General features: G+C 43.8%; 1 protein-coding gene across 2 annotated transcripts; it reads left to right on the top strand.

Moving 5' to 3' along the window:
* Positions 1 to 26,377, top strand: tmem260 (transmembrane protein 260). Of its 2 annotated transcripts, none has more exons than XM_039786664.1 (16): positions 1 to 453; positions 3,680 to 3,711; positions 5,288 to 5,439; positions 14,733 to 14,910; positions 15,021 to 15,134; positions 15,436 to 15,615; positions 15,762 to 15,802; positions 17,165 to 17,251; positions 18,608 to 18,716; positions 18,968 to 19,140; positions 21,159 to 21,330; positions 22,117 to 22,256; positions 22,884 to 23,060; positions 24,168 to 24,221; positions 24,491 to 24,575; positions 24,715 to 26,377. In XM_039786664.1, exons 1-16 carry the CDS (start codon positions 345 to 347, stop codon positions 24,973 to 24,975), a joined length of 2,064 nt encoding a protein of 687 aa, XP_039642598.1. In that variant the 5' UTR covers positions 1 to 344; the 3' UTR covers positions 24,976 to 26,377. The 2 variants fall into 2 exon arrangements, with proteins under 2 accessions (XP_039642598.1, XP_039642599.1); XM_039786665.1 differs by lacking the exon at positions 1 to 453 and adding an exon at positions 3,444 to 3,544.
* The last annotated feature ends 328 nt before the right edge of the window (positions 26,378 to 26,705 follow it).

A 26,705-nucleotide genomic window follows, 5' to 3' on the forward strand; every position in this document is an offset into this window, starting at 1 on the left:
TAGTATCGCGAGTTTACCTCGGCTCATTGGCGTGAACTAAGTTGCTTCTTCCCGGGAACAGAAACGTTTCAATTTAGCTAACTGTTAAGCCTCCTTAAATTATACCGTAAAGTTAAGTCTTTACTTGATGGTATATTAACTTTACTTCAGCTCTAGACTAATGTCGGTTTACAGGTCACTGGTAGCTTAGCTACAGTTCTATTTAATGTTTTAGTCCCCAGCGTTCGAAATGTATGGATGCTAACGGCAGCTAGCTAGCTTGCTAGCTAGTCAGTCGCAGTTGTTTGAAAACCATCGGTATTTATCATAGACAGTATATAAGAAGGTATTTATCCATAAAGAAAATGTCTACGGAGAAGAGGACAAGCTGGATACTGACAGGCACTACTGTCGCTTGTGTAACCGCTCTGTATGTGCCCTGTGTGCAGAGAACTGTCCCCGGTGGAGACTCAGGTTGGTACTAGCTAGCTACCTAGCTAGCTAATGCTCGCTTGGTCATGTGGCTTTGTTTGTTACCAGGCAGCCAATCGTGTGTCTCCTTGTTGGTGTAGCTAGCTCCTGCAGCTAAGCGGGTGCTGTCCGTGGTACTACAGTCTATGGTGGTACTGCAGGTACAGGTGCATAACATCGAAAAACCCAATCCTATGCTAATATGAGAAACATAAAGCTTGCTTCAAAACAACATACACTAATACATATATTTTAAAATACACATCTTAATGACGTAAGAAACATAAGATATATTATTAGAGAGCTTGCATAGGTCCGTAATTAATAGCTTTAAGTTTACCTGCAAGAACATATATAGTTCACACACCAGCACCGTTTTTTCACAGTCTACTCTGTGCTAATGATTTAATATTGATGAAGGCAGATTTAATAGTGTTAATACATTTGAGATACTGCCTTCTGGACAACATTTCTGGTAAAGAAAAATATATAGGCTATAAGGGATTCTTTGTACCATGTGCAATCAGTATAATGAACAAACTTATATCCCCATGACCTGAGATTTCAATTACATAAGTTGTAGCCTATCTATTGATTTGTGAAGTGTATATTGCTTGCATTGTTTTGACTGTGTGCATTGTCTTTGGTGACACAAAGATTAATGTTCTGTCCTGGTGGGGCAACTAAGTTAATTTATTCTATTACATAAATGAGTTTTGAAAGCTTCTTAAAATGTAGATAATGTCTACAAAAGAGATTCAGTGTTACTTTTGACTGAAAGGATGTGATAAGAAGGTTCCTTTGAAACTAAAAATGTTTTAATGATACTCTGATGTCAGGATCAAAAACAAATTTGGCCCAGTTTATGCTGAGATAATTATTATTATATTAACTTTTCCCATTTGACCCAAACCTAATTTCAGTCACCTGCACTGAAATTAAACATTTATTAGTTATTAGAAAGGTGTCTCCCTTTTTACAAATCTGACTGATTTTGACTAACTTTGGCTGTTTTTTCTTCAGAACTAGAAGAAGAAAAAAATATTAGAGCATTATTTCTACCACTGACTGCACTGCCATGGTGGATAATATAGACACCATGTGTAATGACAAAGTATTGTTGACAGCCATTGACTTATAAATAATATGGGTTGTTTGTAATTGAATGTGTGTATGCATACATTTAATTTGCACTCTTCTTTAACCAGCCTTTACAGTGGACCCAAATGTATTTCACTCAGTACCTTCCTATGTTGTAGGCCAACATGTTTTCCAACATTCTTGTAATGCAGTTTATGAAGGACTGCCTTGCACAATTACAGTGTTTAGAAGTGATAGCAAGGTTACAAACTTGTAAATGTGGACTTGAGGGCATGAAGGCTCTGCTTGTTAGGTTTGCGCTGCTCTGGAATACAAGCTGCTGTGGAGGGGAATGCACATTTTGCACAGGCAATTGGAGCGCTGAGTAGCCCTGCTGGTTGTGCTGCTGTCTAGCGAATGGGGCCTTTGAAAAAAAATGGCCAGCCCTTTCTCCACAGTGTTTAGGGACCGTGCAGGATGCCCGCTCTGATAGTGCCAGCTGAACACCCTTCCGAATTCTCCAGGTCTCCGTCTCTGTGTCCTAATCTCTTTAGGTGTGGTGTGCCCTGGAGAGGCTTGAGCACAGCCCCGCGGGTACGCTGTTGTCTAGGAATGTGGAGTGTGGAAATGATGGGGATTATGGGAAGACTGGTGTGGGTGCCCATGCTCCACTATCACAAAGACTCTTGGCACCGATTCTGCTCCCCTGTTGAGTCAATATTTTTCCCTTTTTAGTATTGGGGCTGCAGAACTGCATCTCTGTGGCACTGAGATGGATGTTTTGGCTCAGTATTAGTTTGAGGTTCTCGGTGTTGAATGGTGTAAAAGTGTGCCACTACTGAGGGAAAATAAGTGAAATTGAGAAACCGATGAGGGATGAAAAAGTGTGATGTAAAATGATGGCAGGTAGCTGGCGGCTCATGCCAGGTGAAATGGAGCTGAGAAAACATTTAAGCTGTGCAGGTGGAGGAGTTCTGACTTCATGGTCAATTAGAGTGATAAGAGTTAGGGCTCCTCATGTGGCAGAAATTTAGGCATAGTAATTCACTGTATCGGCAAGGTTGCAAAATACGTGATGCAGCCAATGCCTTCTGAAACTCAGCCGTTCTGTTCAATGTCCTTGCTCTTGAAATGTTTAATTTGAACATGTATAAAAACTTATAGATGCTTTGATTGAAAATAACCACCTCTACTCTGTTGTTTTTCATTTTTGGTCAAAATGTTTACCTTTTTAATATAATTAGTTTACAAGGCTTTGTGTATTAATTTACTAGGCATCCTACTTGTAGCTTGTATGCTGGTGAAGTAATAGATTGACTATCCTGTCAGTGCTGCTGATGCAGGAAACTAGGCCGCTGTTTTATTGGCTGTATTGGATGGAGAATATGTCTAACCATCTAGTACCAGTAGAGGGAGCTGTCTTGAACCCAAACATTTATCAATGTCATTTAATCTGAACCAAATTTCAATTTTCATGAGTGGGAGATGCAAACATTGGGTGGGAAATCAGTATAATTTGAAACGCTCTGGGTGTATTCTGGCACAAATGTGTTTGTGCCCAGATACATTAAAGCTTTTTCAAATAGCTTTTATGGTTTTTCTCTGCGCCTCACACAGAGCTTGTCAAAAAATTGTGCAAGCAGCTCCTATTTTTACAGCTTACCTCATTCTGTGGCTGTCACCAACGTTGCCTTTCTGTTTGTGCCCAACAGACTAAACGAGGCATTGGGAGTGTGGGAGCAGGAGAGAGGCACGTAGAGCGGCAGTAAAAAAAAAAGAAGGAAAAAGGACCCTGATGCATGGGGAGGATGGGACTGGAAGCATTATTCTCAGATCAGCATATGTGTGTCCTTGTGTGACAGAGCATTGGAGAGGGAGTCTAATGGTTTGTGTGTGTGTGTGTGTGTGTGTTTATATCTGTGTGTGCTGGAGACGGGAAGGGAAGCATCAGGGGAGAAGCGAGAGATGAAGAGAATGAGCGTGCCGCTTAGGAAATGTCACACTGGGAAGATTTGTAGGTTTTGATCCTGGCAAATTAATGCAAAACCCCAGTGCAAGTATTTGATTTGGGAAAACTTTGGGAGCAGACTTGTCTCTTAATAATAATTATTGGGTTTACATTAATTTCCTTCACTATTCTCTTCCACAGGAGAGCTGATCACCACTGCTTGTGAGCTGGGGGTAAGTATTAGCTGTATTGTTTAATCAATTCACTCATTAACTCTTATAAGCATTAAGGAAGTTTAATTAAGCATGGGCAGAAAGCAGATTAATTTACTTTCAGTCCACAGGTTTTTCCCTTCTTTTCTATACACTTATTTTACTAAGTTGCAAGTAGAGAATGCTATAATTTGCAACCCGTTTTTCAAATCCAATTAAAGTCAATGGTAAGGCGATGGCTTTTGTAGGCTTTGCCTTATGTACGGTATAAGGCTTATTATATCCACCCCTCTTTTTTGTGTGTGTGTAAGCCGCGAAGAATGAACTAAATCGGGTTAACAGTTATAATAAGTTTTATTATTTAATAAAGTTTATTACGCCGCTGTGATCCTTTTAGGGAGGCTGTGTCGGTGTCACTATGCCAGTAATCCTGCCGTTAGTGCTGCAGTCCGTGTGGCCTGCCTGTCTGCTTTTCAGGCCTCCCCAGGGCCTTGCAGGCCGTCCCTGGGCCCCAGGCTACTGGCCCCCCCTTCTGATCCCCAGAGCTCCAGAGTTCTGCTTCCCCATGCTCCCTGTGGCCTTGTCCCTCAGCTGTCCTTTTGTTGCATGTCTGTCCACTCCTGTCGGCCACACAGTTCCTCCTCCACTTGCTCTTAACTGATGTTCATTTTGGTGGAGTCACGTACCTGTCTGACGCAAACACTTAGTTCACCAAGCTGTCTGCTATTTTTTTTCTTTTCTTTTATTCACTACATTACTTCTCTTTCTCTCTTTGACTTCTCCTGACCTACATGCTCTGTTCCTAACCTGTCCTTTTGGTTTGGGTGGAGTTGTTTGTGTCTGAGGTGACCGGCGAGGTAGTCACACTCACCTTTCAGCTCTGTGCTCATTTGAAGAGCTGCCCCTTCTCCCTGCCTGCATGATTCATGTTATCAGTGCCAGCGAATGAGCCTGTGTTTAATGACTGAGCCCTTATCTGGGTGGAGGAGACTTAGCGGCTAATTGCTGTGATTGCCGAGATCCCCCAGGCGAGAATGACTGCGGCTCGGAGGTGGTTTGGGGGCTGGGGCTGGTGAGCACCACGTGCTCTACCACGGGCTCTAGGGATCTACACTGTCCTTGGGAAGAGGCCAGAGGAAAATAAGCGAGAAGAGGGAGGAAGAGAGGGTGAGGAGGGCTCTGGTATCATAGCAGAGTCAGTTTGCGGTCGGGCCAGGGGAAGTGTGTCTCGCTTTTCCATTACTGCAGCTCTACAGCACACCACTACTGGCATCTACCGTGGGCAGAGGAGCAACTAGATTACCCACTCAGTCAGACGTGGGTAGTAATAATAACACAACCTTACTGCTTCACTCTTGCTTCGTGGTCACCTCCTTTATTCTCATTCTGGCTTTTTTTTATCCTTGCTTTTTTTTTCTTGAAATTCTTTACACTCCTCCTAATCCTATATACTAGTGCAACATCTTAGCTTGCTGTGTACTCAAGCACATTGTGACTAAAGCATTACCGTGTTTATGTGCTGCTCTCTTGAAGTAGTGACTTTATCTCTCATTGCGTCTCTGGATTTGGATTTCATACTTTATCATTTTGTTCTTAGGTGGCCCATCCTCCAGGATACCCTGTCTTTACCCTACTAGCTCGCCTGGCTATGTGTCTTCTGCCCTCACTTTCTCCAGCCCACAGTGTCAACCTGATGAGTAGCCTGCTGGGGGCTGCAGCTTGTGGTGCCCTCTGCATTACTGTCTGCAGGTAGGCAATTTGTTAATGTGTTTGAGTTATTCCTCTGCTCTGCGATTACTGTGCTTTTATTTTAAGGAATGTGCGTTAAAATAATTCCCAGATAAGGCATTTTAAGTGGTTTAGCTCTCTCTCATAATTGGCATCTGCAAAAGATGTGATGCCACAAAATTGTGCTTGTGTGTATGTATATGTCTCAAACTTAGATTTCAGGAAAGCACAGATAAACTGTCCCCCTTCAGGAGAGAAATCTAACAGCAACCTTCTAGTGACATACTCTGCACATGCATCAATCTAAATAGCAAAAGTCAAACATCCAAGGGAAGTAACAATAAAAAGGAGACTTTTTGGAGTGGCGGGGGTCTTTAAACATTCCCTTACTGATGTTTTGCATCTTGATGCTGTCTGGAACAGAGAGTGGTATTTTTGGGTCTTGACAGACTGGCAGTGTCGTTCCTGATCCTCTGTTCAGTATTCAGGAGCAGAGCCCAGCCACACTCCTCCCTCCCACTACCCTGCGCTGCCTGTTTACCCATCAGCCACCCGTTGTGAGCGTGCGTGTGTGTGTATGTATATCACAATTATCGCGCCCTCCAACCCCCACCTCGACGTCCCTGTTCTCCTGCCCCCCCACTGCCCAGCATGCTCCCAATCCTGACATGGCACGATTTCTTATCTCCCTCTTCTGCCTCCTGGGTCTGAGAGGAACAGGATCACTAACTCTGCTCCTCCCTCTCCCCTCTCTTCAACCATCTCTCCCCTCACTCAGTCATGAACACAGTTTATGGTCTCTGTATTGCCATCTACCACCCAGCAGTTTTGCCTGCTGCTGACCCTATCACGTAAGGAGTATTTTACCACTTCTGTCTTTGTGTGTGTGTTTATCTCCCACGGTTGGCCGGACTACCTTACATCACCCTTCTGCTGATCTTAGTAATTTTCCACATTGCATTGTTGGTGGCAGCTTAGTGTCAACATTTTTCCTTTTTGTCACTGTTTATGCATACTGGGGCATTTCCAAGCATGTCATATACGTCTAATTTACTCTTCCAGAATAGGAATTGTTGAATATGATGTAATTTCTTCCTGCTGTACTCCTTGGCGAGCTGTGATGACCCAGTCATAGTGGGAGAAAGCAGGTGAAAATGGAGTTGTGTGTGTTCCCAGGTGCTCGACACTGGGCCAGGGCTCGACAGTAACTTTTTTTGCCAAGGAGCACGCATAAACAATTTTAGGGGCGCAATGATTTAATAAGACATACGAGGAGACATTTGCAAGCAAGGTGATTTCATTTATTTGAATACAAAAGGTATACTAGGTTTGTAATAATTTCTGCTTCAACTGTATGTACAAGTATCAACTCTTCTAGTCGCGAATCTTTGGTCTGAACTCGCTATGAATATAATCTGCGAGAAAGTGTGAAAATACCCTAATGTTATGGCATTCACACATGTGCTCCTAAATACATTTTATAGTTAGCACACCTCTATTTTTAGTGGCAAATGGGAGTGAAACGCTCGCACTGTCGAGCCCTGTGGGCATACTTCCTGTGTGCTTGGCCAGTGTGTGCTAGGTGGCAGGTGGTCCGGAGTAGGTCAGGGTATAGGGTCAGCCCTGCTGCAGTAGGGCAGGGGCTTAGGCGGAAGTGCTCCCCAGGGGACTGGCCTTAAGCCCAGACTGCATCAGCCTTACACCCTGCCTCGCCTTACTGCTTCTCAGAGGTGAATCAAAACTTGCCAGCTTCAACCACTCTTTCCAGGACAGGACAGGAAAAGAATAAAGAGAGGACAACAAGAAAGGGAAGGAAGACTTCTTTGGGGCTTTTAGGCTTCATTTCCATAATGCCCCCCTAGTCTTAATACATTTGATGAGTTACCAGTCAATTGGAGGATTGGACTCTGTTCTTGGCCAGACATTTACAGACAGCTATTTTGAGGGCCAGAAAATATCCATGCAGTCTGAGTGATATTTGGCTCACAGTGTGCATGTTAACTGTAGCCTTGTTTGTAATCTCTGGGGATTTAGATCCAATTTTGGATTACGGTCAAGTAAAAAGTCATTTGAGGACCTCCAACCCTACCCACTCCCCAACAAGGGATGATGGGTAGTGAGGACTTCAGCTAGAGTACCCAGTCACACCATATAAGCTCTTAAGTATGAACGTATAATCTATGCTTTCAATTTGAAAAATAGCATAAAAGGTTTTAGTCATTATCTACTCAGAGCCTAGTTTGGGATGAGCTTGTGGCTATGGATCAGCTGGCAGACTCTGCCTGGTGAGGGGTTACTGGAGAGGGCACAAGATGATCAGGGTGAAAGGGGGGGAGAGGGTTTCCTGATGGTCAAGACCTCCCTCTTGGTTCTGGCATGGAGGGCATTGGGTGCTTTGACCATACCAAGACAACTAGCATAGATGTCATGCCACATCCCTGCAGGGATTGTCTGGCTAGGCCTTTCCCTCAGATGAAATGCCAAAACTGACCAGTTAACACCCGTTCGTACCTGCTCCATCCTTGCAGTGACGCCAGTTTGCTGTGTATTTTCACCAACTTAATTAAGTTCTGAGATGTATTTTGTCGTTTTTGTCCCTTTGAGGCCCTTATAAACTTTTTCACTACTTCTTATTTTTAGGTTCACATCAGCTGAGTAGACTCCCCCAAACAAATCATCACTTTGTATGATTATTTTCAGATGGCAAAATGTTAATATGGGTACTTGAAGGCAGTTTCTCTCAAATAGTAAATTGTAAGACCTTGAAATTCATCTGGAGTACACCCAACATGGCAAGCCTTTGATGTATCAATTTAAATTAGTCGGCCAGATTGCCGTGTTTAATGTGGGGGAATGTAAGTTGATAGGCTTGGAAGCCACTTCTCTCTCTTGCATAAGTTTAAATGTAGCACTTAGCCATCCTTTGATTTGTCAATTACAGTTCTCTTGGCTTGATCATATGGTTTGATGGCCAAATTGCATGTCTTGTTATGTTTTCCCACCATGGCCTGACAAGCCTTTGAGGATGGTGGACGTAATGATAATTACTATCGATTGCACTTGGAGGTTCACAGAAAGAAACATTTTGCCTCTGGAATGCTAAAGGCCTTAGCCAAGAGTCTCTAGAGGAATGCACCCTTTATAGTGGGATAATCCAGACAGCTTGGTATTCTGTGCTCTTTCGTTTCACAGTTTATCTGCTAAAGCTGCTCTGAATCTCTGCTACCTGGGAGGAATCTCTCTCCATTCCCGAGCTTATCCTGAGAAATCAGGTGCAGACACGTTAGTGTTCTTACAGCCATCAGAGCAGAAAAACAACCTCACAACACTGTCATCAATTTTTGTTACATAACGAGACTGTTCAAGCGCACCAAAGGTGCCTGGCCTCCCCTTTCCATGGCGGCCCTCAAAACATAAAGCACACCTGCGAGAGGCTCCCCCACCAAGAGCTGGCCCATGTGGCACAGCTGATACCTCAGTGGACCTGAGGGTGGGCGGCGTGCCATCCCCTGCCTTGTGCTACGTCCCCAGCTCCTTATAAGGAACTTCACCATATGGTCCTGATGGTGCCATCCCTCCCTGCTCAGGTGGGTCGTTTTTTTCACAGGGGTGGGGTTGTGTGTATCTTATTGGGGTCATGTCAGGAGCAATGTGTGTGGAGATTGTTGTTTTACAGCCATTTGCATAGTTTTGTGTGTGAGTTGTTATATTTCGTAAACAGCTAAATAGAGTTGTTTTGTTGGATAATGTTCCTACCTCTCCCTGCAGGTGGCAAAGCTGCCCCTCCCTCTCACATCTGCTATGGTCAGATAAAATCTTCTTCCCAAGTGGCAATAGAGAATACACCCATTCCTATTTTGCTCTGAAAATGCAGAAGACAATTTTAGGTTTGTCTATTTAAAAGGCCCCAATCTCTGGACCTTTTGTTCCATTTCTGCAGTATCTTATCCGTCATATTGTAGTCCAACAGACCTCTTTTACTTCCCCCATCCTCAGCATGACCAATGGTTCCCCCAGGACTCATCCTCTAATACAGTTAAACAGATGTCTAATGAAGATGTTATTTCCTCATTACTGGCTATGGGATGGGGATAGAGAGGAGGAGGGCTAGATAGACAGCAGAATACAGTACCAGTTTAATATTCCTTTCGCCCGTGGGCCCAAGATTGTGTCAGCTTCGGACGTCAATATTACATTTCTCACCCACCACAGGCAGTCTTAATAAGGCACCAGGCACGGAGACGGATCAGACTCGGCAATTACAATTCACCCAGAATTAGTTAATGGAATCTTTACAGCAACATTTGTGTATCACTGGTGTGTGCCTAATGACTTTGTTGGAAAAAGCAGCAATAAAAATGGCATTCAGTGAATTGCATAAACACAGGATTTTTGTAAATAGTTTTTTTTTTTTTTTCCTCTTCCTGTAATTTTTGTGTGTTGGGTGGAGATTAAGATGGCATTCTGGAAGAAATTGTCATGTCAGTGGCTGCATTGTTTGAGCAGAATTGTGGTGATTAATTTTACACGCACTTGGAGCACTGGAGCGGCCTCCTGGAGGAGGGGTTTCTGAGCAGCAGAGCCTGGACCCTTTTTTACCCTCCTTTCTGTTTGAGCAAACATCCTCCTCTTGTACACCGGGGGGGGCAGGAAAGACATGGAAGTGCCAGGTTTAGTGACTGGCTGAAAATTAGGCTTTGGGATTCCAGATTCCAATATACTCTTTTGAAAGTCCGTTATAAAAAAAGGTTTGGGCTGGGCAATACTGAAAGAATAAAATAATGTATTATATTATTTACTCAATAATGGGATATTTTGGTGATGACAATTGGATTTTTTGAAAGATAATTTCACACCAAATAATTTGGAAAAAGATATGATACAAACCGATGAGAACAGCCTAATGAGTTCAAAATATGTAATATCAATAAAATAATCATGATATAAGTTAGAAATGTTGTGTACTTTATGGCAATTTTATGCTAAATAAAATAACAAATAGTCATTGCACACGTAAAACAATAACATATCATTTGGTTAGTCTTTAATTACAATTTGCTTGAAATCATTAATTTAAATGGGCACTCCAGTGATTTAGTATTGCACTTCCATAAAGTTAAGAGGAGATGAATTTAAAAGAAGAATTGTCAAAATCAAAGCAGCAGAGGTTGAGATATCCTGGCATTCAGTGTCAAGTATAGCTTAAGCATCCAAAACACTAGATCCTACATTTGCCATAATGCAACTCCATAGAATCTTTCTTTAAACTGTTCCTGCCTGGTAAATGTCCATGTCTTTTTTAGGTCCATGCCCCCAGTTTGTAACACAGCAGTGTTTCCCACACATATACTAATTTCTGGCGGTGCGCCATACAATCAACAGCGGCCGCCACATATTGCGTTTCGTTATTCACTGAAATATTTTTTAAAGCTATTTAAAACACGCAGCATATTCGTTAAGCTGCATTTCCTTTCCCTGCTCTCCTCCGTCTCTCTGTCGCTCACGTCTCTCTCTTACACACACACACACACACACACACACACACACACACACACACACACACACACACACACACACACACACACACACACACACAGACACAGACACAGATACACACACAGCCACTCCCCTCTGTGCACACAGCGTCTGTCTCCATCAAAATGAGAGAAGATGGCTGGTGAAATTCACAAGTTCACGAAAGGATCTCGTGAACACCTTTACACAATCGCACATTAAAATAATCCTATAAAAAATATTTTATATTCTGACTACAATGTTGGCAGTGTGTTAATGTTGGAGTCCCGACCCGACCCTTAGCAAACAAGCGATTGTGCCTGCTTTAGAAAGTTAAGTTTATATAAGCAAGTTTGCCGTAAAGTGCAGTTGGGTTGTCAAGGTCAAAACACTATATGTAGCAGCTGTGAATCAAATAAACATAGGCCTATTATAAATAATGTTATGTCATTTTTTACTCTTACACTGAATGTTTGCTGCTTCAATCCAGATGAGTATTGAAAAGTATTTTCCGCGACTGAAAAAGGCACGTGTTGAGGATGAGGACCAGCCTGAACCGGAGGTATCAGTCTGAAACAGAGCTGAACAGTCCGACCAGTGTAATTAGTTATGTTATTAATTTGTTTACAATATTTTCAGGCTTCAACCAGTGCTGCTCAAGCAGAAAGACAGGGTCACTGCGAGAGAAAGAGATGGATTTGTTAGGCATTGAAGAAAGAGTAGGAGAGGAGGACAGCATCCAACAGCGTGTCCTCCTCAGTTTTTGATACTTGATTGTTATGAAAATAAGTATTCCAAAGTTTAAATTTGTATATTAATTGCTGCTACTTGGCTTTGAAATTTCAAAGCAGTGCATCAGACACTTACCACTGTCATATAATAGCTACTAAGTACCCTGCCTGGTGTCCTGGCCAGAGGAGAGCCCTAGGGTGTCAGCGAGGGCCAGCTGGAAACCTCAGCCTCAGCCCGAGCAGGCCACCTCCTCTCTCGGGCTCTCTACCCTCTTCAGGAATGTGTGATTCTTTTCCAGCGCTGCTTCCCAAACCACTACTCGGTTAGAGAACAGTGTAGCGCTGATCCGCGATGGCACAGCTGTGGTATTGTCTGTTCCCCGGGGTGGTGTGTGACAGTGGCTCCCTTGGCCAGCTCCATTGTGAAGCCTTATTCAGTGCAGAGTGCTGGTGTAGGCTTTTTGTGTGCCGTTATTTAGCACAGACACTGGTGCTGGCACGTCTCTGGCCCATACTGTAGAACTGAGAGGGTAAATGAGGCAGGTCCCATTTTGACACTTCAAAGTGATTATATTGCGCTTTTGTTGTGTCCTTGAAGGGGGCATTGCTTACCAGAGCCTGTTGTATCATTGTTTTTTATTTATTTACCTTTGATCTTTCAGTTTGAACTTGTGCTCAGAATAGTTTTGTATTAAATTAAATATTTCAAATTATTTTTCTATTTCACCGTCTTCCTTTCCTTATATATGATTTTTAGCAAAACAAAAGTTGAATTATTACCATTTATTACCAAGTTTGTGCTTCATTCCAGGCTTTATGCATACTATTTGATTCAGTTAATTACCCAAGTGATGATGACACAGCCATTTTGGCAGGGTGGATCAGTTCAGGGTAATATAGTCTCGTTGTCAGCTGTGTCATTCTCCTGCCACGTCTCAACCAGGCCATTGTCACTGAGCCACAACATTTCAGCGCAGCAGCATCCTGCACTGCATTGAGTCATGATAACAGGGAAGACGGCCACACTGGTGTCAGAATGTGTCCTGCTTTATCTGCGCGCCCTGGGAGCAGCCAGCCTGGAGAATGAGCTGTGGAGAGGCTGAGGGGCTGACTGGGACCCAGGTGGTCCCGCGCAGACAGACAGGTCATTTACAGCCAGCACTATACACACATCACTGGGCTCTTATGGACTGACAAGCTCTGACAGAGAGATTTGTCAGGCACTCGGGGAGACTAAAGAAGTTGAAGAACCGGAATGTGCGTGTGTACATGTTTGTGTGTGTCTCTGAATATGTGACGAGTGCTGCCTGACTATTAGACCAGGCTTCAAGGCAGGGACATACTTGGTGTAATAACCTCGTCCGTGGACCCCCACGTCTGTTCTGCACCCAGTGCTGCCCCAAAATCAGCCCCCCTGCTAGGTGTATGAGCTGTGGGTTAATTGTCATGCAGGGAGGGAAATTTATGGGTGCGGGGGGTCTCTGCACCTCAATAAAAGCCCCCATCTGCCCCCCTCCAACCCATCCTTCTTCATCCTTCCTTCAAGTTACAACTAATTCCTGGAGCGGTGCAGCGAGAAAGACGTTGCTATCTCTTATTAAGACCCACTCCTAGACGCCCCATCAACACAGCCCCAAGTGCGCACGCACACGCTCACCAAGCTTGCCTTACAGTGAACACAGAGGAAAAATAGTGGAGAGAAGGAGAGAGAAAACCCAAGGAAAAAAGGGGAAGTAGTCAGCAAGCAAGAGTTTTTTTTTCCTACCCTGCTCTCGCTCTCCTTTTTTTCCTGATTTACCGCGCTTTCCTCAGAAAGCTCCATTGTTCCCCTAGCCTAAGTCTCATCAGGCCTTTTGTGGCTGACTATCACAGCGGCAGGCAGAGAGCTGGAAATGTATAAATGGTATCATGCCTTGTGATTAATGGCGGTGCTTATGAGTCAGGTCTGATAACGGGCCTGCTCTCTACTCAATTTCAGATACCGTTAATGGAATCTGTCTTCTGCGATTGTAATGTGAGAGCGCCTAATTTGCTATGGAGCTTGAAGCTGTCACCGGCAAGGGATTGTGGGGTCATAAGGGACCTGGCAGCCGTTTGGCCTGCAGCTTGTATCTGCGGTGCTGAATAGAGCAGCTCTCTGCCTGTCAGTTAGCTGATAGGCTGATGAGGACTCTAAGCCACTCCACACAATGGTGGAAAGGGCCATACTGCCTGACTTCCCTAATTGTCGAGCCTGCTCATATTTCAGAGCCAGCATGCCGGGGACTGGGCTGCTTTTTCCCCCTCCTTTCTCTTTTTTCCCCTCTCTCTTCTTGAACTTTTTTCTTCCCTTTTCTATATTTCATCCTTTATCCCGCATGCTGTCTCACCCCTTTAACGCACACTTCTCTGCACTATTTTTCTTTTCTTTCCCTTCTCCCCATCATTTGTCGCCTCTCTCTCTCCCCCTCTGTCTCTCATTTTTTAGTAAGTGGTGGGTCTTAGCGTATGACAGATTATCCCAAGTTTGCTTCAATTACCGCAAAGGAGATGGAGACAGTACAGGAGAGGAGGAAGGGGAAACTTTTGTGCACACATTATATTTAAGAAGCTGAGGATAAAGTGCTATCTCTACCACGTTTCTGTGCCAGTCTGCTTGAGATCAACTGGCTGCTGGGGAGGGAGTTCTCATGATATGTGAATGGCCCAATTCACTGGGTGTTTTTCAAGGTCTTGTCCGAGAAGCAAACTTAGGTCGAGGGAAGATTATAATGGGTCCCCAAATTAGTCTGGGTGAAGTGGTGGCTTTTGTTACTGCAAAAATGTAATTTTGTCTGAAGCTGCTGACTTTGTTGGTTTGCCTTTTTTGTGTCAGTGAAGTATAACTTGGATCAAATAAAATACTGAAAAAGTGATTAAGTAAGTATATTTGAATATTGGGTTGTCTGATTACTCAGTTTGGTACTATATGTGTTTTTAAATACACATTATATATTCCTGGGTTTGTGTGGGAAAGTACAAATCTTTCTAAAGTTATGTATAATATAAGTAAGTGTATAATTGTGAAGGTTTCTCCTCCCTCACTGTCAGGTTGGCAGGCCCTGGCCCCGGAGCAGTACTGGCTGGAGGGCTGTTCGCTGTGTCCAGGCTGAGCTGGCAGTGGTCCATGGTGGCAGAGGTCTTTGCCCTCAACAACCTTTTTGTTGGTCTGCTCTTCTTTTTGTCTGCCAGCTTCCACTGTGCTGAAAACGCCACCCAGAGGAGGAAGGTAACTCTTTCACCCTCATTAGAAACCTGTCTTTCAGTTTCCTCTGATCATTCCTTAGATAACTTCAAATTGAACTCATAGTGCTGTACTAAAATGCTTGACCTTGTCAGATTGCACATTGGGGAGCGCTGTGCTGCGGCTTGGGGCTCTGTAACCAGCACACCCTGGTGTTGTATGTACTGGTCATCATTCCCTGGGTCCTTCACCGACTTTACTCTCTCGGGGTAAGTTCTGAGGTCTTATTTATAAAAGCTCTCATAGAACAGATTCTAAATGTGTGTTTAAGAAACCTCAAGACAGGCAAGAAAAGGATAATTGTACAGTAGGTTTCCCCATTCTTGCTGCCATCCCATCTTCAGGGTAGGCACTTGCCATACTGTATATTAAATATCAATTCATGTGTAATGACAAAAATCTAAAACATTGTTTCTTGGGATGCTGGTTTTTTGAATGTGGATCAGTTTTACTTCCATTTTGGAGAACATGCAAATATTGAGAACATCTCTCTCCGAACAATCTCAACAGGAGCTGTCTTTGCGGGGCCTTGTGTCTCTGGGAGTGTGTTTCCTTGCTGGCTTTCTGCCGTACATCTACCTGCCCATCTCCTCCTACCTCAACACAGCCCGCTGGAGCTGGGGGGATCAGACCACCCTGTCTGGCCTCCTGACCCACCTGCTGAGGGCTGAATATGGCACCTTCAGTTTGGTACTTGCTGCTTGCCCCGCTATAATAAATCTAACACACTACCTTAGATTTTTTTTAAATCATTTGCCATTAGTCTGTATATGTGCTTTGGTGACATTTGTTAACTTATATACCAATTGTTTTCATTTTATTCTATTTGTTTGCAGGCAAAGACGGAGAGCTCAGTAAACCTGACTTTAATGCTAAAGTGAGTCTGCTTGGTCTTTTTGTCTTTCTTTTTTCCTGAATTGTTCACACATTTAAATTATTAACAGTTTCAGTGTTTCCTTTTAGGATTTTTTTCTTTTAGCAGTGGGGGCAGGTCCGAATGAAAATGTTGCTGTGGGGTGCCGCCACGGTCAAATCAACATAGAGGAAACACTGCTGTTTATTACGTATTTTAAATTGAATTGAACTGGATAGCGGTGAATATTTTCAGCAGTCTTTCCTGGAAGGCTCAGGCCGCGAATGACAGATCGTCGGGTTTCAGAAAGTCATTTATTTGGTGTCTGTTTCTACTTAGACATTAGATTCAAAGATGGAGTAGAAAAAGAACAAATAGAGAAAACTCAGGATTTGATCTGAGGCACAGTACGGGCACACATGGTTCTACAGATGGAGACCCAACCACTTTTTGCGTTGGTTATGGTGTTTTACACAGTTTTCACCACAAACACTCCAATCTGTTCTGAGAGCCCATAGTCATTTCTGCATCCCAACTCTCTCTCTTCTCCCCAGCAGCTTTTGTTCTCCCCATTCCACTCTCTCCCATCAAAGCAGAACTGAACCTGCTTAGAGGGCCAAATCTCTGTGTTCTGTTTCTCCAGCAGTTTGAAATGATCACTCAGCTCTGGTGTTTAAGCGTGACAGGCTGTGATGACAGACACTGCAATAGAGCTGGAGAAATTGTATTTTTCCACTCTAACAACCCCCACACCTCCTCCACCCGATTTCCTCCCCTGCTTCCTGCTACCACCACCACCACTACCGCAGTCATCCCTCTCCTGGTATCTTTCTCCAGCTGACGGGATGGGGGTGCATGTGTGTCTTAAGACCCCCCACTACCAGCCCCCCCTCTGCCAGGCACCCACCCCTTCCCATCACCCCTGCTGCTTGATGGACAAGCACACCTTCAAGATGGGGAAGAGAGGGGAACATGACAGGCATGTCGCACTGGAGACGTAAACCCGCTGGAGAAGCTGACACACACACCCACAAACACACGCTTGTGAGCACATTCACACATAGTGTACATTGGGAGATATAGAGACTCAATAAGCTGTCAAATAGAGATGGGTATTAAGGAAGAGGCAGGGAACTATCTCTCTGCTCTGAGCAAGCGCTCTGTGACTGACAGGCACTGTGAGGAGAGGATGGGACAGCGGGGGGTGGATGACACAGTCATTCGTATCTGTCAATCCGATTGAAAGAAGGAACGCACAGTCCAAGGAGTTTGTTTTGATAGGGGATGGAGGCCATTTAATAATTGGTGTCCTTGAGTTCAGAAGCAGGGAGGGTAATGGAGCTTGTCTTTGGTGTCCATCATATATGTGTGTTTGTGTGTGCACAGGGCCCAGTTGGACCACTGCCTGGAAGACCTTTCACTTCCTGTTCTGGTGATGGCAGGAATAGGCCTTCTCCTCTCCTCATGGGACAGGTAGGATGAGCGAGACGCCGGCATACAAAACAGCAAACTCTGTCACACACATCTCAGCAGCCACTTCAACCAAAAATCTAATCCCCTGGAGTAAAAGAGAGGGAACAAAACCACTGACAAAATGCTGATCTTAGAAAAAGGGAATACAAAAAAACACTGAGGCACCTAACTGTCAAGCTGTCGCGGGGCTCTGCATTCAAATCAAGAGAGGTTAATGTGTATTTTGGATTTTCAAAAATTTTTTGTGTGTACAAGTAAATCGCTGCTTGTATGTGGCAGTGTGATCCAGTAATTCATTAAAGCAGTGCCTTTTCTGTGGTCTGTGGGGTGGAGCTGATAAAGCCTGGTGTAGCCCTGGGGCTCTGTAGTGCACTGGCCGCCCCCCCTCCCCCTCTCCTGGGGTGCACTTTGATAAACTTGGCTTCATACACACACAGATGAAAAAGAGCAAGGTCATGTCATTCGATGCCAAAAGCAAGCCATGCAAATGCTAATTTTCCTAATGTTGAAATGTGGAGTGAAACAATTTTTATGTTAACATTTTATAACTAAATCAGCATTTACTTGTGACTTTTTAAAACTAATTGTGCATAATGTGTATCCTGTTGAGCCAGATGGTTTGTTCCACCGAAACGTCTGAGAAGCCGTCATTGAAAACTGTTTGGAAAGGGCAGGCATTTCAAAAAATACCTGGCAGGTGATTGGATGAACCATCTGTTATCACGTCCGCCATTGTTGTTTTGAACGAACACACACACCTAAACCAACCCAGTAGCTCCTCACCGGACAATGATTGGTTCGATACAAACACTTTTACTTGAAGCCTGACAAGATGGATTTTCGTTTGATATGTGATCCCGCGATTCTGTGCAAGGTAACACAACGTGAAGAGAAAAACAGAATCTTGACAGTATGCATTAGTGGCCAGTCAGCGGAACCAGTTAGATACATTTTTTGGCAGGAAAACCAAAAGCCATTTTCTCTGGCTTGAACGTGTCACTTCAGGTTCAGATGATGATTTGTTATTCCCACAAGGGTAGCGTGTTTTCTTTTTAGTGCATAAGTACATTTTACAGCTGTACTGTAATGAGTTTGTGATTCAGCGCTTGGCACCAGCTCATTATGACTCAGTCTGCATTAGAAAATCAATCATGCACCTCTTCCCTAGCTGGTGTATACATTTTCTCCCCGGCTTGTGATCTCCATCCTTGCGTTAATGTTTTTATGGACTTATTCAAAACAAGATTAGATATGTGGAAACTACAGCCCAGGAGTATAAGGAACAACATTCATGAAGTGATAATGAAAATGAAAAATATTTGTAAACTGAACAACTACTGGCCTTTCCTATCGTAGGATGTGTCGCTCAGTGTCCTGGCTGCTGACTGCCATGCTGGTGGTCTACTCACTGTTTTTTGCTTGGAGAGCCAACCTGGACATCAGCAGACCCCTACTGCTTGGAGTGGTGAGCCATGAGACTTCAACTCAGATTGACATCCTCTCTCTAATCCAAAGTGTTTCTGTTGTTTTCATTTACCTGCAGTGGTCTAAAAAGCATGCTTATACATTGAGTTTCAATTACAGTTAAATTTCCTATGAGAAATCTATTTACAGTAGGCACTACACACAAATAAATCACAAACAAAAGCACTGAAACAGCTGAGTGTGTGCGTGTGTGCCTGCATGCCTGCGTACGTGCGTGCACACTTCCTGCAGGTTGAGCGTTTCTGGCTCCAGAGTGATGCTGCAGTGTGTGTGCTGGCAGGCATCGGCTTGAGCCGGACACACACTGAGCTGGAGAGGAGGCTGGGCTGTGGGGGGGTGTGGAAGACCACAGGCTGGGTCCTCACCATGGCTGTGCTGGCACATATGGTGCACACCAATCACAGGTGAGCATTGCACACAGTTACAATAACCAACTTCTTGTTGGGTGTGATGAAAACATACATTGTAGTCAAAATATAACATAAATATCAGATACAATATTATTATGTATTTTATTGTTTAGGTATAACAACACATTGGGTTTCAAATGAAACTGACTGAGATTAAAATGCTGAGTTTAAGTTTTAAGATTTTTGTTGGCGTAAATGTGCATTTTAGGTGTGGGACTCACAGTCCTTTTTGCCCATTGGTTGCTTAATTTCAAATCCAATTCAGTATATAGTGTAGGGAAAAAACTTTAAAAGACCTTATTTTGTAGGGCTAAAGGCGCTGACACACTAACCCGATAATCGGCCGTTGGACAGTCTGGCGAGGTCGGTGACTCAAGTCTGTTCAGTGTGATCCGTGCCGTCGTCCTTCTGAGGGGCTGTCGGCCTTCATTTTGGCCGACCTGACATGTTCAGTCGGAGACAGGACAGTCGGGACTCACCCGGAAATGGCGAGCGGAATGAGCGTGACTAGAGTCTCTCAAAATCTGACGAAAATCTTTTAAATTCGCTTAAAATGTTTTCAGAAACATGTTTCAGTGAACTATTTTAGTACAATATGAGATCGTATTCTGAACAAGCCGCCATGACAGTCTGGCTTTGAATTTCCGAAGAAAACAAACCCACATGACGCGTTCGTCCAATCAGCTGCCGGTTTTCATTTTTTGGGCAACAGTACAGATTAGCGCCGCCTGATGTTATGGAGACGTATTATGTCTTGTCTCTTCAGTGTGTTCTGAGGCACTTTTTGGACCAACTCGGGGAGACTGATCGGTCCGACTGGCTTTTCTACTGATGGTTGGCCGTCTGGTTGGTGTGTAACCGCCTTAAGACATGAAGTCTGTAACGTATACTTTCCAGACAAATATAAAAACAAATTCTACAATCACAAAGATTGTAATCGCAGTACACCAGTGAACTCTAATAGTTTGTCAAGCTGCTCTTATTTTAAAGTTTATTTTGGTTGTCCTGATACTGAATACATATTACTAAACAATATCCCTGTTGCAGTAACTATACTGGAGCCAAATGTGTCTGAAGTTAGGGCTGTGCAATTAATCAAAATTTAATCCTGATTATGATTTCGGCTCTCAATGATCACAAAAACAGACAAATAATTTAGCTCATTACGTTTTGCAAGTAAACTCTTATTTTCTCTTGTGTTCTGAATGAAAAAATAAAGTTTCAATAGGAAAAGTATTAAGGCAACATTCACACTTTTTTTTTAACTGTTGATTTATTTAACTTTTTCCACTGTTTTTAAGTTCAAAAATTGCAACATCTTTCCAGAAGTCAATGAGTAATCGTGTTAAATTATCGTGATTTCAATATTGACTGAAATAATCGTGATTATATTTTTTCCCATAATCGAGCAGCCCTATCCGAAGTTACTTTTAAATACTCCTGTTGTGAAATAGAAAAACTCCCCTCTTATTCTAAAATCCCCATGCATAAGTTTTCCCTGAGTCAACCTGATTTGTTTCTCCTCTGCGCTCCACCGCAGGTCTGAACTCCACTTGTCAAGTTTTTCTCTGCTCACCCCATGGTAGGGGCTAAAGAGAGGCACGGTTAGCACATAGATTCCACTCACAGAGCTCAGTCTGAGATGTTAGCTGTCCGAGAAGGCAGATTACACCAGCGTAGTACTGGGGAGTGCCAGACAGCCATCACTGAGCGGCTTTGATCAAGGGGAGAGCATGGCCTGTGCTGTCAGACCCATCACACCTGTCTCCCCACGATTAGATAGGCAGCCAGAGCGCGCTGCAGAGGGGATGGGGCGGGGGCACTGACAACTTACCCTCAGAGCACCTTAAAAGCGAACCTACAAGCACTCGCATACACACAGTGGTACACATCACACACACTTCTAAGCAGGAGTAAGGATGCACTCAACCCCTGTTTGAAATTCCAGTAAACACAACTTGTGTTTTGTTAATATTCTACAATATGATGGTGTATGTGCTGATAATCCTAAGGGAGTGCGATCAGAGCAGAAACCGTGTGGTCGAGAGGTTCGGCAGGGAGCTTCTGGCCTCCTTCCCGACAGACTCAATCATCCTGACTAGAGGAGATCTGCCTGGAAACTCCCTGCGCTACTTATACTACTGCCAGGGTGTACGGCCCGATGCACGTCTGGTCGACCAGGAGGTCAGAGCTGTGATTTCTCCGCCGTCTTGTCTTTGTTGAGCTGTTCTCATTGAAGTTTTGATATTTGATTCAAATCAAAAGTAATAATTTAGTATTATTAGGAACAGTTGAATTTCAGAACCAAAAATCAACTTAAGTAAAAGTTCCCTCTGAGTGTTCAGTTCAAGTAGTATAACAAACGTAGGTATAAAAATAGGAATACTGAACTGGCCAACCAGAAGAACACAGAGTTTAACATTATTGCATTGTGTGTAATTGTATTGAAATTATATGTTCTTTGTCCATAAGCTGCTAATTTGAACATTGCTTCAGTTTCTTTTGGTTGTCAAGTAAGAAAGAGAGAATTCAGAAAAGGATTTCTTTATTTTCAAATAAAGATTTGGACAAAATAGCAATGTACCATGGCCGTGTAATAACGGACTTAAATTCATAAAATACAATAAATTACAGCCTAATGTCCGGAAGTCTCTGGCAGGCTTTCTGAGTTGGACACGCAGTCATTATGTACATCATAAGTTTGTATATCTCTTCAAATCACAATCATAAAGTGCTTTAGGACAGCAATGTAATTAAAATAAGAAGTGAAAACAAGAGCCTCCAACTTTAGACTCTTAAGTGGGAAAAGAAAAAACCCTTTGATGACCTCAAATAGGGAGGTAAAGCCACTTAAATAAATCAATAAATCCTTTTCTTTACGTGAATTGTACTCTTGAGTGGTACTTTAACTGCTAATCACAGGGATACAAAGGATTGAGCAGAGTTGGTGGTACTCTTTCTTCTTTCTAGATGATGACGTACGCTTGGTATGTGGCCAAGCTGGCGCAGCACCACCCTGGGGTGCACTTTCCTGGCCGCTGGTGGGACCCGGTCCACCCCGAGGATAAAGACACCTTCAGTCTGGAGCAGTTTCTGTCCCACAACACACAGTAAGTGACTGAGACACAGGAAGAGAGCCGAGAGAGAATAAAAGGGTGGTCTGAACAGATAAATAGAAGAGTGTAAAATGGAGAGAGAGAGTGAATTAGGAGGGCAACAATGGTCCAAATGAACAAGTGGGTGATCTAATGAGGCAGAGATCAGTGGGATGGTCGACACAGCGGTGAGTGCAGGGAGAAGATAAGCCCATAGAACTGTTGCGGCCATAAAAGGAGTTTGATGAACTACAGAAGTCGAGTAATCTACTTGATTTGGTTAAACCGTCTCTGGACTGATTGCTGCTCCCTACTCTCATCACTCGCTCCCCCAAGTGGAATTGAGACCCAGAAACCAGCTGGAGACCTGTTAATACCAAGCCCACCAGGGGGCAGTGTTTGCCAGGCCAACATGCCTGTCTCTCAGTGGGGCAACACTGACCCATGGGATTAACCCTCGGCCCGAGCCTTTTGGTGAGCAGGACTGGAGGGAAGCTAGAAAATGTTGGGATGTGAGGAATTGTTTGTCTGCATGGTGTTCCTGTGTGTCTCATCATCAGCAGTTACCTGGGGAAAGAGGGGTGTTTACATGGATAATAATTGAGTATGTGAGCAAGCCTCTTTCTGATTGTTTTTCTGCAGGAGGCATGTGTTTGCCTGCATTGGGCTGCCTGATGGAGACCCAAGCTGGGGACATAGTTTTTCTCGTTGGCCCATGGGTGTGTGTGACTACTTGGTGCCAGCTCAGAGGCAGTTTCACCCTGAAAAGTGGGTCCATCGAACTCGCAACATCTACAACTGGAGTGAGCCACACAACAGGTGCATACACAAATATACAGAATCATTAACGTCTCTCCACAGGTATGTATTTCACCCCTGAACGTGCAGTTTTCCCTATTCCTCCTAAGTAGCTTTTAGGTTGAAAAAATCTATCAACTTGTTCCACCTTTTCATTGAAGCAATAACACTGTTTTAAATTAACACTGAATTAAATGAAACACAAAAGTCCAAGTTTTTTACGGCAGAACCAAGTGGAAATATTCTACGTCTTGTGCATCATTTTATACACATTCCTCTAAAGTTCAGCCAGACATATTTGTTATCTTTGGAGTTAAGCTCAACATTATGTCCAGTGGCAAGTCAGTTGGGTTTAAGAGGTTAAATCAGCCTACTAGAAAAATCATTTTGCTTATTGTTTAAAACAACTCATGATCTTTAAATGCAACTAAGTCACTCAGAAAGATAATAAACCCCAACTAATAAGTCCTCACAGTCCGCCCCTTCGTCTCTCTGTGGTCTTCTCAATCACCCTTCCACAGACTCCACAGAGCTTCCCTCAGTGAGGTTGTCCTGTGTTCTCCATGCTGTGATCCAGCTCTTTGTGAATTCAACCAGAGCAAGACATAAGGCCCTTAGCCATCTGAAATGAGACTGAAGATGAAAAATAATGAGTTTCTTATTGCATTTTGTCAATAACTGTGTCAAAAGTGGAATTAGTCAAAGCTCCATATTCTGTTGCTGTTGCCAGCAGCCCTTCATTCACTTAGATATCCACGACTGAATACTGTGACATTATTTCCCACACCCCCACGACAAGCGTGTCCGCTGATGCCCACAAGCCAAATATTAGCTCGGGAACCCTGCTAAAATATTCTTTTGAAGAAGAGGTCAAGTGTTTACAGTCAACAAAGTGAAAAAGGAAGATGTGGTTTTACTCCATGTCTAATGTGCTAGCTGGTATTGTTGCTCAGTCATTTAATGTTTATGCAGCAAACATTGATGTTTAGTGTATCAAAACCTGCACAGTCGGGTGGAACAATATATTCACATAAATAATAATTTATAGTTAGTGGAACTGTGCACCAGCCAACGCCTGAAGCTGTTTAGATAAAGAAACGTTTTTTTTTTTCCTTCATGTGTGAACAGTTTCCATCCTGCGTCCTGGGAGCGTGTCGCAAATGAGGAGATGTGGCAAGCCAGGTACAGTAAAGTTTTTACAAAAGACACTGGTTTCCTCTTTGGAGAGGTTGTATACTTTAGCGCGCCGATAAAAAGCTGCGTCATGATGCATACTAGCCCGCTAGAACATCTCCATAAACCAGTCTTGTGTGGTAGAGCATCTACATGTACATTCTATTTGGTGGCGGCATCTACATAAATCACTCCATTGGAGTGGTGCGTCTGTGAGTGTGGATCTGCATGGCTCATCCATCCAGCACTTAGCCCTGAGCCTGCGTGCTTTGTTTCAGGATGAAGACTGCTTTCTTTCTGTTTGACCTGGCAGAAAGGATGCAGGGAGAAGGGAAAGCTCGCCTCTTTGAGCTGTCTTATACTGTGAGTCTGACCTCAACCAACATGCAACAATACTCTCATTTACCATAATGGGGCAGATTTAAGTGCCGTACAAGGGCTTTTTTGTTATTTGCTGTAACATCTGCTTTTGTGTGTATATGTCTGTGTGTTTGCTGGGCAGCTGTATAAGGAGATTGTCGAGGCCCACTCAGACTACCCTCCAAACTGGGACAAGAACTTGGCACTGGCCTGCGAGAGGCTGCTACGCTCAGGTCACCTGGGCTACAGTCCAGACAGCCTGCTGACCTGCAGCACCCAGCACTTTAGTCTCTACTTAGAGAAGGAACCCACAGATCCCCAGACCCCGGCCATACGCTCGGCCATTACTAACCTGCTCAAAGAGAGAGACGAGCTCCGCCAGAGCCGGAGGCAAACCCCATAACAACCCGGAGAGACCTACATTGAGCTGGAACACTCAGTGTGCTGCGAGCCCAGCCGAAGTGCAAGGCACTGGGGACCAAGTCTGAGCCAATGTGCCTGTTCTTTTGGTTTAAAGGTGGTGCTCCAGAACGATAAAATCATGTGAGGTTGGGAGTCAAGAGGAATGCTAATGTACACGTACTGGGACGTAGGTATCAATCAGAACTCTGCACAGAGAACTACCACTCAGCAATGCTTCATTTGATGAACGTTTACAGGTGACCAGGGACAGAGCTTGACTTCAGGAATCCTTAACTGACCCCAATCAAACTGCGTGCTCCCCTTAAAATCACCCATTCGATTGCTTTATCGTTACATCTCGTTCTTTTTTTCTCTCTTCTTCTGCTCTCACAGCTTTTAACGTGCTGATTATTTTGCCTCAGCCACTGCTCTACTTCTCTTTTTCTCACATTAGGATGGCAAGGCCGAGATTGAGGGAAAACCAATTTGGGGGCAGAAATGGGGGATTAGAGCGTCTGTTTAATCTAGCACAGACTTGTGCTGTGCCACACAGTCCTCACTCCGTATAACCAGCACTACCCACCCATCCGCCCACCCCTCTATCCTTCCATCAGTCTATCTTTGATGGTCCTTTAAATGTTTAAAACTAATGGATTCCATGAGTGTTTTTTCCCCCCTCTCTTCCTTCCTAACGGGAGGGCTATAATCCCTAATGGATTTAAATGAAATGTGAAATGTCACAATGCCAGGGACCCTTTTAGAGGTGCATTTCTGGGTACATGCGATGTGAGTGTTTGCATGTCGACGTGTGTGTGTGAACATGCTTAAATCTCCACCCAAGCCTTTTCCCTGCCGGAACCGCATAAAATATAGTCAAAAAACCAATGTGCACACTGAAAAGAAAAGCACTGTGATCATCAGACAAGCACAAAGGCATGCAAACTCCAGGGACACACGTAGACACGCAAGACTGTCAGCTTCCCAGCGCCCAGGACTTTTTGCCCTGTGAGGGTTGCTGGAGAGACGATGTAGCATGCAAACGCAGTGAGTGGACCAGACTCACTTGTCTTTGGCGTGTTCTTAGGTTCCAAAACCTCAGTTACACACTGTAAATGCTGATGTTAATGAACTTTTTGGCCATGAAATTTGTTGCACTAGGTTAAACCAGTCTATTGCTATATGGTTTTAAAACACTGCTAAAAGAACCTGCTGTTTGAGATGCCACTAGAAAGTGAAGGACAGTATGTGCATGTGTAGTTTTCTCAGACTGTAATCTGCCCTCTCTGTTCACAGGCCTGGTTAGCGGCTGTCAGCTGGCTAGATGATGAGATTCGACCTGCTGTAGCACAGATGGTTGAACTTTCTATAGATTCAAAAATTTCAATAAAGTTTATTTTAATACATTTTGGACCCTTTTTCCCATGGTAGACTGGGCCCAGTATATATCAATATTGATCATATTTGTTCAACCATTTTTAACCTTACTTAGATATTCATGTTTGTTTTTGTGTAAAAAACATCACAGTCATTGGCCGTCCCTTGTCTCATGCCCTTCTGTTATTTTTACTTTCTTCCTGTCCTTTCCTTTGTCATCCCTCTCTTGTCTTCCACCCTCTCATCCCTTCTCACCCAGTCTTTCCCTAACCCTTCTGTTCCTCTCCTTTCCCCTGTCTCTGAGAGTCAGTTGCCCACCCTAAATCAGCAAGCTGCCGAGGATTGTGGGAACCCATG

The sequence above is a fragment of the Perca fluviatilis genome, chromosome 20, assembly GCF_010015445.1.
Source record: "Perca fluviatilis chromosome 20, GENO_Pfluv_1.0, whole genome shotgun sequence".
Classification (NCBI taxonomy): domain Eukaryota; kingdom Metazoa; phylum Chordata; class Actinopteri; order Perciformes; family Percidae; genus Perca; species Perca fluviatilis.